The sequence below is a fragment of the Urtica dioica genome, chromosome 8 (genome assembly GCF_054948205.1).
Source record: "Urtica dioica subsp. dioica isolate 48M chromosome 8, U.dioica_male_clone48M_v1_H2, whole genome shotgun sequence".
NCBI classification, from domain to species: Eukaryota; Viridiplantae; Streptophyta; class Magnoliopsida; order Rosales; family Urticaceae; genus Urtica; species Urtica dioica.
The window spans coordinates 31443481-31463341 of record NC_142763.1 but is presented as its reverse complement, the minus strand read 5'-3'; the positions used below and the strand labels follow the sequence as shown (position 1 = coordinate 31463341).

The following is a 19861-nucleotide window of genomic DNA, read 5'->3' as shown; positions in this document are numbered from 1 at the left end:
TTTTGGCAACAATGACTCCTTTTGTAAACCTTGTTTCCCAAAAAAAAAGTCAATGTTTCTCAAAATTCAAATTTATTTGTAATGTTTTGCGATTGTTGGAAATAATTTACGATAGTTTGCGATGAAATTCAATATTTTCGTCTTTTGACAACGACTCTTTTTGTAGTTGTTATCCAAAAAAAATCGATGTTTCTCAAAAGACCAATTTATTTGCGATGGTTTACGATTATTTGCGATGAAATTCAATATTTTCTTAAGTGATAGAGTAAAAAAATAATTTAAAAAACATTTTTTTTAATTAGTCTTGCGCGTGTTCGTCAGAGATCATCTGAGATTGGGAGGTCATAAAAAAAGTGAGAACCAAGTAAGTTAGAGACATAGAAAAGTTCCCTTAAAAAAAGAGATAGAAAAGTGAAAAAATTATTTGGATTGGTATTTTTGTCCAAAAATGTGACAAAAATCTAATTCTAGATATATAGAACCCTACATTAGAACCTAGTCTTGATATCTAACTAGTTTTTTAGTCTATAAAATAAATTTTATTTTAAGAATCACAACTATAGAATTACTTTGTTCCTTCTTTACCATACTTCTCTTGTAAGATCTTGGATGTTCTAATTTTATTGAATGCTTGGATAGTATTGCGTTTATTACATGATTATCCGATTATCTTCAGTCATTCGGTTTTTTTTTCTTTAGGTAAACGTCCTTTTTGGACTGATTATATATCAATATGGATCTATTACACACAGAATTTCGTGTTTGACTGGAATTCCAGCGTTGAGCGGAATTCCACTCAGTATGGAAGAGAAATTTTCATTCCATTAGCGGATATTTCCATTTCCATACATAAAAAAAAATTAATACTTTTCAAAGGACTAGAATGTAAGAATGAGAAAATTAAACTATATACTAAATTTATATATGCAAATTACATATTAAGACTATATAATTTTTACCAAAATTATGTATTAAAACTATATACTAAAATTATATATGAAAATTAAATTAGAAACTTATAATCAAAATAAATATATGAGAATTAGAGTAGTTGAAAAGAGTAGGAGAAAAGATTATATGAGAATGTTGTGAGGGAATAATGTGAATGGATTGATATTTATGAAAGAAAAAAAGGAGGGGTTAAAAAAATAAATAAATAAATAAAGGACGAAGGAATGGAAGCAAAAGAAGAAACATTTCCGTTCCCTTTCCACTGATTTTCGCTGGTCCACCGGGAGGAATAATTCATTCCATAAATTGTCAGCGGAATGAGATTTTCATTCCTTTAAATTGGCTGGAAGGAAAGTAATTTCACCTCATTTCCATACCATATGCCCATATATACCATTGCATACACACGATAAATTTAGAATATAATTTAATTTAGTTTATTAATTAAAAAAATTAGGAAAATAGCCAACTTAAACGTTTGATATTGCTAAATAGCCAACGTTTCGTAAATCTTATGTAAATAGCCATAAATGATGACGTGACTTAATATATGACAGTGGTTATTTACTTAAGATTTACGTTTGTAAATATATGAAAGTGGCTATTTACCTAAAATTTACCAAACGTTGGCTATTTAGCATTATCAACGTTTAAATTGGCTATTTTCATAATGAACCCTTATTAATTTGATCCGTGTGGAAGAATTTATTTATAAACAAAGCTAGTAACTAGGAATAATTTTGATATTTACTTACGGATCCACCTATGTTTTTTTTACATGAAATCAAGTCGTTTTATATTTTGATTCAATTGATGGATAAATTTTAAAACAATCTTATTTTTTATAAATTTTATTTATTTACGACCACTCTCTCGAGTTCAACTTATGATCATGATTGCTACACTTCAATTTTCTAGACTTTCCAAGGACTAAGTTAACAAAATTAGCAATTTTAGGTTGTAAATAGGGATTGTATTATTACTTGATATATATTTACCCTCTTGTTATATGGTCGAAATAGGTCAGGTAACACCTGTCCGAAATGGATTAATGGGTTAACGCGGGCAATACTATTAACATTTAAACGGGTACGTGTACGAATACAGAAAAGCTAACTTGACCCGTTATAAAAAAAAAAAGTACCTGCTTCTAACCCTTTGAATTGTTTGTGTTATTATTTATGAATATTAATTTTGTTTTAATATTCTCACTTTAAATGACAAATCGACTCTAAATTTTATAATTTTTACTTTATTTTTAGAGCTATTGAGTCGTTAATTTTAATTTTTACTTTTTTTTTAATTATTCGTGAACTGGGCGAGCGGAAAACAAATATTCAATTTTCACATCCGCGCGCTACCCCGCGAGTATTATCCGTTATCTTACCCTTTTAAAAAAACATAAATTATTTTTCTAACGGGTACGATCATATCATAATAGGTACATTAGTTCATAGTCATACCATTGTCATTCGTAGTTTCAAATAAAATAAATCACAGTTAACTTTGTCACGTACTCGGACGCCATCAACACAACCAGCATCACCAATTTTACGAAGAGGAAAGAATAGAATAGATGCAATGTCTCACTGTCAACTTTGCATGACATAATGGTAGAGCTTCAATCGTGGATGAACTAAAATGTATTGAAGATGCATGCAATCAATTCATTTTAAAAGAAAGGGAGAGAGAGAAGGCTAAAAAGAAACCCATAGAATCGCAAAAATAATCCTTACAATGATGTGGTATAAAAAAAAAAAAAAAAAAAAAAACCCACAAGAAATACAGGAACGGATGTGTCTTTTTGGCTCTTTAACGGGAGGAACGTTGCACCTAGAACATTCTCTATATTAAAAGATGCAGCAAATGTGCATTAAATAGAAAAGATAAGGTGCAACAGATAGAGCCCCTCCTCTCATTAGAGAAGTAAAACGGTCATAAAACGATGAAGAAATCTCCGACGGTTGAAATTGTTTCAGAGTGTTTTGTCAAACCTCAGAACCTCCCGGACCAGCCATTGTACTTGTCGCCATGGGATCTCATGATGCTCTCCATGAACTACATCCAGAATGGCCTCCTCTTCTCCAAGCCTTCTCAAGCACCCTCCGATTTCACGGCGGCTCTGCTGGAGAAGCTCAAGACCTCCCTCTTCGCCGCTCTCTCTCACTTCTACCCTCTCGCCGGCCGACTCAAGACCATCCACCGCTCAGATCAGCCGTCAATCGTGGTGTACGTGGAGTGCCGAGACAGCCCCGGAGCCAGGTTCATTCACGCAACCCTAGACATGACCGTATCGGATATCCTCTCTCAGACCTATCTCCCTCCGGTGGTTTATTCCCTCTTTGACCACTTTAAAGCCACCAACCACGACGGCCACACCATGAGCCTTCTCTCAGTCCAGGTCACCGAGCTCGCTGACGGAGTCTTTGTCGGAACCTCCATGAACCACTGCCTCGCCGACGGAACTTCCTTCTGGAATTTCCTCAACTCCTGGTCCGAGCTCTTCATGAGAACCGGTACTACTATTAGCTCGTCAATCTCGCGCCCGCCGATCTTGAAGCGGTGGTTCCCCGACGGCCACGGCCCGATCTTCGGCCTTCCTTTTCGAAGGCCAGAAGATTTCATCAGCCGGTTCGAAGCTCCGGAGCTGAGAGAGAGAATCTTCCGATTCTCGGCGGGGTCGATAGCCAGGCTCAAGGCAAAGGCCAACGCGGAGTCCGGCGATTCGGGGACGATCTCGTCCTTCCAGTCCCTATCGGCTTTGGTGTGGAGGAGCGTGACTCGGGCCAGAAATCGAGGTCCTGACCGAACCACCAGCTGTGTGTTGGTCGCCAACATCAGGCCGAGATTCAAACCCCCAATCTCGGAAAACTATTTCGGGAACTCGTTGCATTTGCTGAAAGCAACAGCCACGGCCGGCGAGCTTCTAGGGCACCGCCTGGGGTGGGCCGCCGGGAAAGTCCATCGCGCAGTGGCGGAGTTCGACGACAAGGCGGTGCGGGATTATATGGCCGAGTGGATCCGGTCGCCGATCATCCATCGGACCGGCGAGCTCGACGGGGACTCGGTGTTCATGGGGAATTCGCCGAGGTTTGACCTGTACGCGACCGAGTTCGGGATGGGAAAAGCCATGGCATCTCTCGGCGGCTATGCCAACAAGTATGACGGCAAGATCTTTGGCTTTGCTGGGAGGGACGGTGGCGGCAGTGTGGATTTGGAGGTCTGTCTTCCGCCGGAGACGATGACTGCTCTTGAATCTGACGGAGACTTCATGGAAGCCGCTGGTTTGCCGATAGCTCGTTGAATTCTTCAAGGAAAGCACTGACCGTGTCTCTCAACTCTCAAGGTACCACCAAATATCAATTACTAATAAATAAATTTTTAAAAAAATATGTAAGGTGAGGGACATAGAATAAGAAGTCATGGAACTTTTCTTCTCCTATTTGGATGGAATGGAATTAATGGAAGAATTTTAAAATCCAAGGAAAAGTAGGATTTAATTGTGCTTGAAAAACAAGCGGTGGTGTGTGGATGAAGGTCAGCATTTTATATTGGAGTGTGCTGATCATCTGCAGCAAACACTTCATCAGCGTTCAAGCTAAATTGCTGATATCTGCTTTCCGTTAACGGACATGAGGCGTACTACAACAAGAAGATGAATAAGAAAAGTTTCATACCTTGAGAGAGAGAGAGAGCTTTCTTTACGTGGCAGGACAAGAACCATACACTACACGAGAGAGAGAGAGAGTGTCTTTACGTGATAGGAATAGGATACAAGAATGCAATTATTATTATTATTATTATTATCAGATGGAGACAACTGTGTCCACGACAATGGACCGCACACTCTTTCAATTTCAAAAACATAAAAACAATGTATTTAATACTAACATTGTTCGAAATGTCTTTTTTTACGTCGTTTCGAGCTTCATTATATACGGAAAATCGACACGTCGATTAAAAATCGAATGAAAAAAATGTAAAAGAAAAGCACCTGAAATGCCTTTTTCATGAAAAACTGAAATGACATTGAAAAATCGAATCAAAATAATATTGTAGAATATATTAAAAATATATACATATATAAAATACATATATTTTACAATTTTTAAACTTAGATGTATATCTCAAAGTATGTCTACCCAACACACATATTATATAAATATACATATTTATACGTGTATATAAATATATTTCTACCCGATACACATATTTGTAGTTTTTGTAATTTTATTTATTTACGTATATATATAGTTTTTTTTCGTTATCAAGTTCATTTAGTCCACTTGGGCAAGTTCATTTAGCCCACGTTTTAGCTCAGCTCACTTGGGCAAGTTTATTTCAGCCCACTTTTTCTTTTTCATTTAGCTCACTTGGACAAGTTTATTTAGCCCACGTTTTCGTTCAACCCACTAGAGCTTTTTAATACTTCATTCTCCAAATGCAAGTCACGCACCACAAAGAGCAGTAACGCCGCATACACAAAAAAAAAAAAGGAAAACAACGCAACCAAGACAAGAGCCGCCGTTGCAAATTTTCTTCTCGCTGATATGGCTCCCATCTCTCTCACTCTTCAGTCTCATCTCCGAGGATGCCGGCGTCCAGAAGCTCTCTTTCGCTTCTCCGAGGACGACGAAAATGGCTCATCTTTGCCAATTTCTCCGATTTTCTTCGATGTTCTTTGATTTTAACTCTTTTTTTTCTTCTTATAAAGTAATGAAATATATCGTTTGTTTTTTGGTCGATAGACGTGATGTTTTGGCAACAATCAAACGACAAACGACAACGAATCGAAAAATGTTCTCTTCATCTGCCGCTAGGCCACCGGCAGCGGTGGAGCCGACAACTTTTGCCGATTTTTGCTGGTATTTAAAACATTGATTACTACTACAAAGTAATTCAAAAGAAATTTATTTACGTGATAAGGTAAGACTAAACATTGTAATTTAGAAAACAGAGGAAAGACATAAAAATATAAGATAGATCAGCCACTATTAGTACTGGACTTCGCCCACATATTAGGCCCAATTAAGCTAGGCCCATTTGCAGAAAGTTCAAATTGCCCGCTTAGCTCGAGGATGTGGCAATGGTAGCCGAAAGAATGGTGTAGCTCGACGAAGAACTCTTTGTATTAAATATGATTTATCATTTATTGTACATAAATAGAGGGATATTAATGCACTAAACTAATTAAATGGGATTAACGATAATATTAGTAGTATAAGTGTATAAGAGGAAGTAAAAAAAAGGGACGAGTACAATATTGAATAAAACATATTCTTAGCAGATTTCTCTTTTACAAAACGTTTTCAAGAAACCATTGTTGATATGACTGAAATGGAAAGTTCACATTCCCGATTAGGAAAGTTCACAGTATTGAATAAAATATTATTCATATAATATTCGTGATTGTTGACTTCGGCAACTTTCACGTCAACAATTTGGCATCGTATGTGAGAAGGTAACAACTAAATCCTCCAACAAGCGGGAATACGAACTATTCATTCATCCGACATGGTAGAATCTCTGACCAGGGAAGCAACAGCTCCGCCAAACATCCATGCTATGTTCGACGCAATGATGGCGTAAGTCGACAAATCCAACAACAAACGTTTTTGAATAACTACAAAGGATGCATATCTCATATCGACAAAAAGACTAGCCTGCAAAATCAACGCCGATCAGACCTTTGGAGTTCAACGAAATTCCGGCATCGACATATTTGCCAGCAGTGGAAGCCCAAGTAACACAATCTCTAGGATTTAATACCCTAATCTTCATAGGAACTAGATAGGCAGGACCGTCGTTTGCAAGGCGCGGATCCGGATCCCAAAGCATAGATCTGAATACATCGAGCAAAAAAAGACTCAACCTCAAACCACAGATCCAAGTCAAGTGGCCGTAAATATGAGCATTAAAATGACATATGTCGACACAGAGAACAAACTCAACCCAGTTGAAGAGAAAACACTCATTCCACCCGAAAGAATGGAGATCAAGCAACTAAAAAAATTGGTGGCTAAAGCTACAGTAGGATTGAAGTTTGTCAATTAAAAAGTCCACAATGTAACAAGCTCAGCACCTGAGATCGATCGACTAATCTAGGAGATGATGAAAACTCCTTTTACCAGGCGGATCAGCGAGGTGCGAATTAGAAAGGTTGGAAAGGACTCAGATTCTCTTTTAACGAAGGAACCAGAGACCCATAGGCCCATATAACCGCATTCATAATCGCTATAGGGCGAGCTCATCTCGTAGACAAAAAAAAAAAGCTAGATATTGTCGTTTCTTCGTGGAACACTTGTCCGGATCAACACTTGGATGTTCGTAGTACTGAATACTTCGAATGCTGATCTATGGAGCATTCAACAGAAACCAACCGAAACTTTAGGAGCGTTCATGATCGGATTTAAAACAGTTGCGTCCAAGGTAGATGGGATCAACAACTTGAGGCAATTGCCGCCCTAAAAAATGTGCTTTGGAACGAATCCAGGTTCAGAGAAGAAATCACGATCAATAGGCCATACACAATCGAAGATGCGTTACATCAAGCTATGAATTAGGCAGTTGCCGAGGAAGAACGAGTTGTTTTGGTAAAAAAATTTGGAGCCGTGAAGGGAAATACTAACCCACCAAAGCCTTTCAAAGGAAACAACCAGCTCAACCAGGAGAACAACCAGCCCAACCAAGGCAACAACGGAAACAAAAAAATTACTCCCACCCATCTATATTTTCCAAAATAACTCCAAAATTATATAACATATTCTCCAAATAAAGGGTGGGGAGTATATACTCCCACACCATCTATTTTTTTTCGAAAAATTACTCCAAAATTAAATTGCATATCCTCCAAATAAAGCCGAGAATTTTATTCTCGCATCATGATCAATTAATCCGAGAGGTTTTTTTTTGCATATTTTATATAATTACATTTATCCTCCATGCGAGATTTCTTACTTATTTATCGCGCGATTATAATTAAGTCGAGCAATTGAGCTCGGACCTTATTAAAGCCGAGCAATTGAGCTCGCACCCTGCCTAGGCTGAGCGATCAAGCTCACATCTAACTTAAGACAAGTAAACAAACTCACATCTCAACAATTCCTAGAAGAGTACGTAGTATTCAAAAACAAAATGGAAACATCTACGATATTCGAAATATAATTTTTTTTTTAAGAAAACGGGAGTTTTAGAACTAAAGGAATTTAGCTCACAGGAAAAATAATTTCATTCAGAAAAAATCCGAAAAAATATAAAAGACGAACAACTAAAAATATTTAAAGGCTATCCTACCCGAACAAAAAAGCCTTATAGCAAAAAATAAAATAAGTTTGAAAAGTGGCCTAAGAAATAGGCATGCAAAAAGGGAGAGAGGGACACAATAGCTTCTATTTTTCGGATGATTTAGGCTCGACTTGCTCCCATCTGATCAGGTTGAACTTGATTTTTGTTTATTTAAACATGTTTTGAGTATCAATTTCTTATTCATTATAGTTTCGATTTTTACAAATTTATAATCGATATTATACCTATTTCCTCAGAGAATAATAATACACGGTAATTAAACAATCCTATTGAGTGAACCTCATCCAAATCTTTGCAAAAAATCACCGACTCGCGAGATACAAAACACTCCATTTATTCCAACACTTATTGAGATTTGAGTTAATGAAATATGCAGCTTTACCTTCCAAAAAAAAAAAAAAAAAGACTGTAGTACTGTAAACAACTAGCCCAACATATTTGTCTAAAAAAGGCTCGATTTTAATGTGTGAATTCAGTGGACGGGAAGAATATAAAAGATGCACGAATGTGATAAAAAAGAGTGAGAACAGAGTTTTGAGATTAAAATCCGTACCAGAAAGCACACCTCTCAGTGGAGATGAAGAAATCTCCGACGGTTCAATTTGTCTCAGACTATTTCGTCAAACCTCAGAGGCTCCCAGACGAGTCGGAACAGCCATTGCACTTATCGCCATGGGATCTCATGAGTCTCTCCACCCACTACATCCAAAAAGGCCTCCTCTTCTCTAAACCATCTCAATCGCCGGCGAACGATTTCCTGGAGAAGCTCAAGACCTCCCTCTCCGCCGCTCTCTCTCACTTCTACCCTCTCGCCGGCCGACTCAAGACCGTCGACCACGGCCGAGATCCGCCGTCGATCGTGGTCTACGTGGAGTACCGAGACAGCCCCGGAGCCAGATTCATCCACGCAACCCTAGACATGACCGTATCGGATATCCTCTCTCAGACCGACGTGCCTCCGGTGGTAAATTCTCTCTTCGACCACCACAAGGCCGTCAACCACGACGGCCACGATATGAGTCTTCTCTCCGTCCAAGTCACCGAGCTCCTCGACGGAGTCTTCGTCGGAACCTCCATGAACCATTGCCTCGCCGACGGAACTTCCTACTGGAATTTCCTAAAGTCCTGGTCCGAGATTTTCATGAGATCCGATCACAGCTCGTCAATCTCGCAACCGCCGATCTTAAAGCGGTGGTGCCCCGACGGCCACGGCCCGATCTTCAGCCTTCCTTTCCGCCGGACGGAAGATTTCATCGGCCGGTTCGAAGCTCCGGAACTGAGGGTGAGAATCTTCCATTTCCCCGCGGAATCTATAGCGAGACTTAAAGCAAAGGCCAACGCGGAGTCTGGCGATTCGGGAGAGATCTCGTCTTTCCAGTCCCTATCGGCGCTGGTGTGGAGGAGCGTGACTCGGGCGAGGAGGAATCGAGATCCGAATCGGACCACCGGTTGTTTGTTGATCGCTAACATCAGGCCGAGATTGAATCCTCCGATTTCGGGGAATTACTTCGGAAACTCGCTGTACATGCTTCAAGCGACCGCCACGGCCGGCGAGCTTCTGGAGCGAGGCCTAGGCTGGGGCGCCGAGAAAGTTCATCGCGCGGTGGCGGAGTTCGATGAGAAGGCAGTGAGGGAGTATCTGGACGAGTGGATTCGGTCGCCGGTGGTATATCGGACCGGCGGGCTCGACCGGGACGCGATTTTGATGGGGAATTCGCCGAGGTTCGACATGTACGGGAGCGAGTTTGGGGTGGGAAAACCGGTGGCTGTTCTCGCCGGCTACGCCAACAAGTTTGACGGGAAGATCTCGAGCTTTCCCGGGCGGGACGCTGGCGGTAGCGTCGACTTGGAGATCTGCCTTCCACCGGAGACGATGGCTGTTCTTGAATCTGACAGCGGTTTTATGGAAGCCGCTGGTTTGACGATCGCGTGTTGAACGCTTCAAGGTGACAAAGACAAACTAAAAAGATTGGAATAATGAAAACATTTCTTAAAGGTTCATTCCGTTTTCTCATTCTTTGTTTGTTTTTAATATCAAATGTTTAACTACAGTTTTTAAAATTTTAGAACAGAGAATTCCAGGGAAAGATAGAGATATCGGCTAAAAGTTGAGTTCTGATACACGCAAGGTCTCATTTGTGAGTCCTAAAACAGCAAGGGAATGAGCAACATAATTAGCACATGGTTTGATAAAACTGAATGAAAACTTACAAAGTGAATTCAAAGCTACAATATCTTCATTTACGTGTCCTTCTTCAAGATTTTGGAGTCCAACTCGAGTTCGCATGGCATAAACCCGAATCGATTTGCAAAAAGAATACCCGAATCGATTGCCAATTACTCTGCGCCAAGCACTGTAGCAGATCGAGGGGACGCTCTGCTGAAAGCTGCCGAGAAACTCCCGTTAGTGTCCAGAACACACACCACCATTATGGGGATAAGAAGCATAAACGTCGAGCTTCCATTCGCTTCAGCTTCGGAGGAGACCATCTGATTGGATCGGCAAGGCTTGAGGGAATGGCTGGAGCGTTGTTGAAGAGGAGGTAATTGTCGGAGAGGAGAGCAGAGCGGTCTTTGTGAGGATAGTACCCATGTCGGTCTTGGCATTTTTAAATAATTAAAAGGTTTGTATAAAACTAGTGAAATTTTCAGTGTACAAAAATGGCTATGGCTGTGTTAACTAGGATAGCCCAGTGGTAATTCCACATCACCTCATGTGTAGAAGTCGTGGGTTCAATCCGCACTACAGCAAAACTGTCTTAAAAAAAATTGTTATATGACTATCTAGCTATTTTAAAGTTTGAATCTGACAAAATAGCCCAATTTTTCAAAATTAAGGTAAAATTTTACAAAACTCCCAAATTACCCACACAGCTCTCAATCACCAAATCCCCTAAAACAGCTCTCAATCACCAAATTCGCATTCGATTTCTGTTGTCGCCTACATCGATCGCCGTCATTCATGCGGCTCTAGCGCAAAAACCTCGGTAACCTAATTCAAGTCCAAAAATTACTGAGGCAATTGGAATCTAGAGAATTGGATTAAATTTTTTGAAAGCGAGATTAAATTTTTTGACAACTTCTTCGTCTTTTTCTTTCTCTACTTCTGGTTTATCGAAGAGTGAATTAACATAGAAAGTGCAGTAGATTAAAATTTCGGAAACTTAGATTAGTTATTTTGAAAATAATTAAGAGTATACTAGTAATTTACATTATAAGTGTTTAAAATACACCAACTTGTGAAACCTTGACCATTTTGCTAAACATTAAGTTTAAAATAGCTAGTTCATACAAAAAATCGTGACAAAAATATACACGTATCATATTCATACTTCAATAAAATTTGACCATAATTTTAATTTTTTTAAACTGATAAATTATTTATATAAAATATCAAAAAAATTAAGAATTAAAAACATTTTTGGCCCCTCGACTTTGACCACTTTAACAACTTGGTCCCTGATTAAAAAAACCTACAGTCGTGGCCCATTATGACCAGCCAATTTTCATATTTGGTACTTTTGTTTATTTTTCTGTCAAAATTGACGGATACTCATCATGTGCAAGTAACGTGTGCGAATTGTGGAGGGTAATTTTGTAATCCCGCTAATTTCGTTCTAAAAAATAATCAATTCATTATAATCATTTCATTTTGTAATTCTAAATACTAATTCGAATTTACAATTAAAGAGGGAAATCATTCGAATTTACAATTAAAGAGGGAAATCTGAAATAAAACATCGCAAAAACTCCTAAAAATTCGACTGAGAACAGAAAAAACCCTAAAAACTTAATCCGAATATGGTGCGGAAGAAAGGTAAATCGCCGAATAAAGGACGTACGACATCGCCGGCGAAGAAAGGACGTACGACATCGCCGGCGAAGAAAGGACGTACGATATCGCCGGCGAAGCAAGCCACTTCGAGGGAGAAACGCGAGTGTGATAAATCTCGAACCCCGATTCAAGAAGGGGCTTATGGTAAGCTTATGGTTTTATTTGTTCTTTATTGTTTTGTTGTTATCGAAGGATATGTTTTTGCAGATGGATAATGAGGGTAATGGGACCACTAGTGTTTTGGTCCCTGATTTTTGTTTTTTTTTTTTGTTTCCGGTCTTTTAGTGTTGGTTTTGGTCCCGTTTTTGTCGGTAGAGTTTGGTACAGGTATGGGTGGGTGTGGGGTTTTGAGGGTATTTATGTAATGGGTGTCATGTTTTATTGGGCGTGATTGGCACAGCTTTTTTAAGCCTGTTTTTGCTGTTAGCAAAAACCAAACTGCAATCTTACTGTTTGGTAAAACAGTTTTTAAAAAAAATTTCAAAAACGATTTTAAAAATTGTACATGAGTCACAAAAGCTACGAATCTTAGCTTTTAGAAAAAGCGTTTTTGTATTTGATATAAAATTACTTTAATATCCCCACGTGATTATCCATAGCACTGTTAAATATTTATTTTATGTCTATTTTAGTCTTTTTACTATAATATATTTATTTTACCAAACGCAAAATCAGTTTTTGTTACCAGCAACAACTGTTTTTATAAACAGTTTACCAAACACCTGTCAGTTTAAAAAAAACAGTTTTTTCCTAAAACTGAATCTAAAAGCGTTTTTTTTTTAAAACAAAGCTATGCCAAACGATGCCATTAGTTTACTTTGTACGTGAAAGAGTCTTAAATGAAAGCTGTTGTTGCCATGTTTTTATTTCAGAGGAACTTCTAAACAATTTTCCTACCAATGTCTACCATGGAGGTGCGCTGAGGTTTGACTGTGGATATGGTTTGGACAAATACGATGGCGGCACTGTAAGTCAGTTTATGTTTGTACATATAGACAGAATGTCTATTCAAGTGTTGAATGATATGATGACAAAGGAACTTGGTTACGCAACTGGTTGTGATTACTACATGGACGCGCCTGCAGGTAAGGTGATTTGGATTGAATTGGACGGTCAGTTACTGGAACGTGTAGCTGAAATTCTGAAGACAAGCTGGGAGGTCAATATTTATTGTGATCATCCAGTTGCACCACTATTTATACAAAACAGCGTTGGTGAGGACGATGAAGACAACCATGACGACGTTGTGGCTGAGCAAGAAGAGCATGAGGACCCTGGTCCTGAACCAGTCATTAATGACCATTTATCTGATCACGTGGCCAGTGATGACGACGCACAGGGTGACATTGAGGAAGAAGACCGTGAATAGGTTGATGAGGAAGCATAAAATTCCATGGATGAACAGACATGGGAAGCGTATCAGAGAAGGCCAACTGAGAACGAGTTTGGTTTCGAGTTGAGTGACGAAGAAATTGAAGTGGATGGGGCAGCTGTTGACTTGGGCCTAGCAGGCGTACTTAAAAAAGGGAAGGGTGTTCTAGTTGATGACTCTGAAGATGATAGCGACTTCGACATAGACGCTGACATTGGAGGCTATGAATCGGACTCAGAAAACAACCAGGCAGAAGAGGTCCGTGATGCTGTGAAGGGCAAGCAGAAAGTACACATCAAGAAGAAGCTGCCACGATTTCAGGAGTTCAGAGAAGAAATTGATATGCGTGACGTGATACTAAAACTGGGAATGTCATTTCCTATTTCTCATGTCTTCAAGAAAGCAATCAGGCAACAAGCTATCAAAGAGGGCAAAGACGTCTATTTCAAGAAAAACGAGGCCCAAAGGGTTAGGGTAACGTGTAAGAACTCACATTGCAAAGGGTTGTGCTATGCATCAAGTCTGGGAATAGATGGTGCATTCCTTATCAAGACGTATAAACCAAAGCATTCATGCCCTAGAGTGAACGTTAACAGATTTGCTACAGCTAGGTGGCTCGCGAAAGAGTATATGCAGAGCTTCAAAACTAACGAGTCGTGGTCCGCACCAGAGTTCATGAACCGTGTCCAGAAGGACCATATCCTAAAGTGTAACGTGATGAAGGCATATAGGGAAAAACGGCATGCAACTAAGGCTATTGAAGGGTCATATAAGGAGCAGTACGCTGCATTATGGAGCTACGCGGTTGAAATCAAGCAGTCAAACCCAGGGTCAACTGTGAAGATTGAATCTGAACTCGGCAACGAAGGAAATGCAGTGTTTCAGTGGATTTATATATGTTTTGAAGCATGTAAACTAGGATTTAAACAATGTCGCCCTGTGATTGGTGTCGACAGATGCTATATCAAAGGCCAGCATACCGGTCAGTTACTTTCAGCGATAGGAATCGATGCCAACAACTCGATGTTTCCTATCGCGTATGCTGTTGTGGAAGCTGAATGCAAGTCGTCTTGGACTTGGTTTTTTGACCTACTCCCCTATTTAATTTATTCCCTATAAAGCGAAAGCCTGGCTAAAAAATTGGATGGAGGGTCTCAACAACGGCCACCATTGGACGTCCATTTCGGATAAACAGAAAGGCCTTCAAGAGGCGTTGAATGATTTGTGGGGCGAGGGCTCAATGCAAGGTGAACACAGGCACTGTGCACGCCATCTCCAAGGCAATTTTACAAAGGTCAAGTGAATGAAATTTATTCTTTTCATTATATTCTGTTTTGATATACTTGATTTGGTACTTTACTGACTTTAATGATTTGGATTTAATTGACCAGGTTCATAAGGGAGCCTTTTTTAAAGTGAAAATGATGGCTGCGGCAATGGCTTATTCTCAGGCACGGTTTGAGGTATAGATGGAACTAATCAAAGCTGAAGATCAAGACGCTTACGATTGGCTAATTGAAAAGGGTCATCAATACTTGGCAAGATGCAATTTCAGGTCAGCTCCTAAGTGTGAAATAGTGTTGAATAACCTATGTGAAAGTTTCAATGGAACTAGGGCCATGCTTATGGCCAGGCAAAAACTAATATTGTCACTGTTGGAGCGCATTCAGATGTACCTACTGCAAAGGTTCTCCAAACAGAGAACAGCCGTTGAGAAGTGGCATGGTGAGCTTGGACCTAGAATTTTCAAGATCCTCGAAGCAAACAAAATTCTATCATCTGAGAATATTCCATATTGGGCTGGTGATTCTGATTACCAAATCACAAACATGTATGGAACCATGTACGCCGTGAATCTGTCTACACACTCGTGCTCATGCAATAGATGGAATTTTTCAGGTATTCCTTTACTGTAATATGTTCATTTTAAACAATCTTACTCTTTGCAATGTTAATTAAGTTTGTCTCTAATTCTATGCAGGCATTCCTTGTTCGCATGCAATCAGTTGCATCTGGCACCGAGAGGAAGATCCTTTGAAATATGTCTCCCATTGGTACAAGAAACCTTGTAACGAGAACACATATGTTCATCATATTAAGCCAATCAACCTTCTAGAGCAGTGGCCACGTACTGGACAACCACCACTGGCAATGTCTCCAAACAGAGTCAAACCAGGAAGGCCAAAGAAGCTTCGTCGACTTCAACATGACGAGTTAGTCCCTAGGAATGGAACAAAGATGACGAGAAAATATGTTCATCCAAAGTGCACTCAATGCGGTCAAGTGGGACACAATGTGAAAACCTGTTTTAGAAGACCAAAAGAAAATGAGGTAATGTAGTTGTAGGTTTCTTGTTATATCATTACTTGTTATATCTCTTGTTATAATCCGACATTATTGGTTTATTCAGAGACATGGAAATGGACAGCGAGGAGGCCCATCACGTCGAGGACGAAGGTCACAACCACCAAGTCAATCCAACCAGCCACCTATGGCTTCTTAACCATCTCAACCACCCAGTCAATCCAACCAACCACCTATGGCTTTTCAACCATCACAACCAGCAACTCGAGGATCACAACCAATCCAGCCAACAAGGGTGTGCTTACAATTTGAAAAGTTGTTGTGATATTTGAGATAAGGACTGACATGGCTCATTTTGAATGTAAACAGAGAAGTCCGCGGTTCAGGAGTCACAACACAAGGAACGACATGATGCAACCGCGGGGTTTATTCAGAGACGATTAGATGCTGTTTTTAGGACTTAGATTAAGCCTGTCTGAAGTCCTTATTTTGAACACCTTTTTTGGTTTACTACTTTGATTATAATCAAGCTTGTATATGTTGTAAAAAAAGGCTAAAAACTTGTGGCAACTTAGAAGTACATGACATTCTACTTATCTCATATTTTGGAACTTTAAAACAGATGTAGAAGTATCATACTTTGTCTCATATTATATGGCATAACTTACTGGAAATTGAATGTTAATATTTTGGCATTACATTGTTCAAATTTTGTTATAATGTTGTTCAATTTTGTTACTCTACAAGTGCTGGAAAGTCTAACCAAGAACTGCTCAAAGTACAAAATAAGACCTGCTCATACACTTCAGTCTTGAAAACACTTACACAACCAAAATAAGTTACAAAATAAGATCTGCTCAAAGATAAGTTACATAACCAAAGATTTACCAAAGATAAGTTGCATAACCAAGCTAAGTTACCAAAGTCACTTAATCAACAACACAAACACAATCAATAAAATCAACATAATCATTCGCTTCACGAGTTTCAGTTCATTCTTTTCTTGGATTGATAGTAAATGTTCTTGAATTGCTCGTAATTGTGCTTCTATTGCTCTTAATTGTTCTTCGACTGCTCCTACTTGATCTTCTTGTAGCACATCGGCAAACTCCGGGAATCTCTTTTCTTGCGAATTTATCCTCTTCAAAAGCCCGGGAATAATCATTTTCGATCTAGCACAAATAGGAGGGACGACCCACTCAATAAACCCACATCCATTTTTCTCCTGGTATAAAGTTCACCAATTCAAACATTGAAAAATCTCAAACTCGAAATTAAATGCAGAATAAATCCATACCTTATAATAAGGACACCCATAAAACTTTCGCCCAGGATATGACCGCATGTACACGACGGAACTCGTCCATGACGCCCACTTGTCACCTTGCCGGCGTTGTTGCCTTGCATGCGCAAATTCCTCCGCGACAATGAACTTTGACTCGACTCCATCGATCTTCCACGCTTGGTCGCCGATTCCTCCGATCCGCTGTCACGAATCGCACTTCTCTCTCGAATGGTTTTCTAGGTCGACTTTCGATTTGGGGACATTATATTTACCAGATATAATTTCTATTTTTTTGTTCTATTTTTGTTCTATTCATTTATATATTAATTTATATATATCTTGGAAATTATTCTACAAACCAATGTAAGGGCAAAACGATAATTACCCTCCACAATTCGCACACGTGACTTGCACGTGATGAGTATCCGCCAATTTTGACAGAAAAATAAACAGAAGTACCAAATATGAAAATTGGCTGGTCATAATGGGCCAAGACTGCAGGTTTTTTTAATCAGGGACCAAGTTGTTAAAGTGGTCAAAGTCGAAGGGCCAAAAATGTCTTTAATTCAAAATTTAATGACAGTGTTTAAAAAAAAAAACAATTGACAATACAACATTGACTAACTTATTGAAAATTATAAACGTTGACCACTTTAAAAACCAATTAGCTTTAAATAATTATTTGAGTGCTCTAGCTAACTAGCATTTTTTAAACTTAGAATTGTGAAATAGCCAATTTTTTAGTAATATTTGGTGATTACCCAATCCTTGATACGTCAATTCAAAATTGTCTTTACTTTTTTTGTCATTTTTTTCCAAAAATAAATTATTCTCTCTCTCTCTCTCTCTCTCTCTCTCTCTCTCTCTCTCTCTCTCTCTCTCTCTCTCTCTCTAAAAACAACAACATAAGAGTTAATAGTCGGTAATGAATGTTAATATGTTTCTACCGATTATGAACTGAAACATATATATATTAACAGTTATTATCGACTATTAATTGCGATTTAGTATTTTTTTACCTTGGTCAATGGCTAAAAATGTGACGAGATATATATATATATATATATATATATATATATATATATATTGAGATCCTATTAATTAGATTTTTTTTATGATAAATTGAGTTTTTAATTTCGAAAAATAAATTATAATTAACTAATTATTGTGGGTAATAATGGTAAATTAGGTCCCACGTCAGCATATTGGCTATTTGTTTAATATTTTTTAAACTTTCACTAAAATAAATTTTTGGGTGATAAGTTAAATAGCCAATTTAAAGTTATGAATTTACAAAATAGCTAAGGTTTGTCTTAATTTAGTGAAATAGCCAAAATGTGCAGTAAGTTGGTTTCAAAAAAAAATTTTGAACCCAAGATTAATTTTTTTGAAAGTGATAAATTGCTTATAATAATCGTCAAATAATTTAATCCCGACTGTCAAAAAAATTTTGAAAACGTAAATTTTGCTATTTTGCTGAAAAGTTGAAACTTTGACTATTTTGCTAATCAATAAGTTTCAAATAGCTATTTTGTACAATTTTTCCTAAAATTTTTAGGTTTGAAGTGGTCTAATTGTTGATAAAACTCTAATTATTTTGTATAGTATTTGCTAAATAAAATTGTGCTCAATTGTCTGTTGTGAATTTTTTTTTTTTTTTTTAGCGATTTTGACACATAATATAAACTCATGTAACTTTATGAAAATAAACTAAAATTAAGTTTGATAGTATTATTACTAAAATTAGGAGAGATTAATTTCTAACAAAAATGCCATTTGTGATTGTTTTCTAATTTGTACTGTTGTGTCATCAAATTTTAAAATCATTCACAAATAATTTTGTGATTAAATTTTCATGAAATATAGATCTATCACAAAATAAAGGCTACTATAATTTTAAAGTTTAGTTGATCGGTAAAGTGACATGAGTTTATTAATATGTGTCAAAATTCCAAAAAGAAAACACAGCATATAAGTCTTTGTTATCAATTTTTTTTTATTGTGATTTAAATTTTATGAAAGTAATATATTGCTTGTATAAACTGTCAACAATTTTATTGATAATGCTTAACAAAAAAATAATTGGCAAGGTAACATTGACTTACTGAAATTCTAGTTTTAACTGATTTATTTTCTATAATTTTTAAAAATAAATTATTGCTCATTAAGTTTAATAACAGACAGGACTTATGTTTCGTGCTTTTTATTTTTGTAAGAAACTTAATAACTTATTGTAATAATCTCTCATTTTTCAAAATTTCATTACTTTAATGAGATCATGGGAATGTGATTACAATGTATTATTTTCAACCAAACGCAACTTATGTGTCTTGCTTGTTAATTTTTTAAAGAAATTTATGATTCATAATTTTTTTAAATTTTTTTTGTCTTTTTGGTGTTCATCTAATCAATATAAATTAATTTATTGATTTTAATTTATTTTTAAATAAATATAAAATAATAATTAAATAAATTGATGGCATGACTTATTTTGATTGGAGCGTCGATCCAATCCGGACTTTAGAGTGTACAAGTTTATATACCAAGTAATGAGCAATGAAACATTATATTTTTTTTATATCCATATAAAACACATAATAATATATTTTATGCTATATATATTATGTGTATAGAAATGTACCCATCCAGAGTTCCACCTTTAGTACTCAATATTTCTTTTACTTTTTACTTTATAACGATTGAGATCAAATTATAAATTGTTTGATAAACTGATGTTCACGATTTAAAATTAGAAAATATATAAACTTATTTATTACATTTCTTTTTTTTTTTTGTGTCTTTTTGGTGT

At 37.5% G+C, this 19861-nt stretch overlaps 2 protein-coding genes across 5 annotated transcripts; both read left to right on the top strand.

The window, feature by feature from the left end:
* Window positions 1-2732: 2732 nt before the first annotated feature.
* Window positions 2733-4716, top strand: LOC149389202 (putative acetyltransferase At3g50280). Its single transcript, XM_089624570.1, has one exon. It carries the CDS (start codon window positions 2897-2899, stop codon window positions 4253-4255), a length of 1359 nt encoding a protein of 452 aa, XP_089480696.1. The 5' UTR covers window positions 2733-2896; the 3' UTR covers window positions 4256-4716.
* A 3938-nt stretch (window positions 4717-8654) lies between these two features.
* On the top strand, window positions 8655-11010 carry LOC149389201 (putative acetyltransferase At3g50280). 4 transcript variants are annotated; one of them, XR_016300935.1, is made up of 2 exons: window positions 8655-10252; window positions 10329-11010. XR_016300935.1 is itself a non-coding variant. In XM_089624437.1 (2 exons), exon 1 carries the CDS (start codon window positions 8834-8836, stop codon window positions 10190-10192), a length of 1359 nt encoding a protein of 452 aa, XP_089480563.1. In that variant the 5' UTR covers window positions 8655-8833; the 3' UTR covers window positions 10193-10202; window positions 10329-11010. The 4 variants fall into 4 exon arrangements, 2 of the variants coding, with proteins under 2 accessions (XP_089480563.1, XP_089480562.1); XR_016300934.1 differs by having other exon boundaries at window positions 10324-11010; XM_089624437.1 differs by having other exon boundaries at window positions 8655-10202.
* Window positions 11011-19861: the final 8851 nt, after the last annotated feature.

Excerpts from the sequence above, each read along its gene's own strand:
- LOC149389201 (XM_089624437.1), top strand. The coding sequence starts at position 8,834 with ATGAAGAAATCTCCGACGGTTCAATTTGTCTCAGACTATTTCGTCAAA.
- LOC149389202 (XM_089624570.1), top strand. The coding sequence starts at position 2,897 with ATGAAGAAATCTCCGACGGTTGAAATTGTTTCAGAGTGTTTTGTCAAA.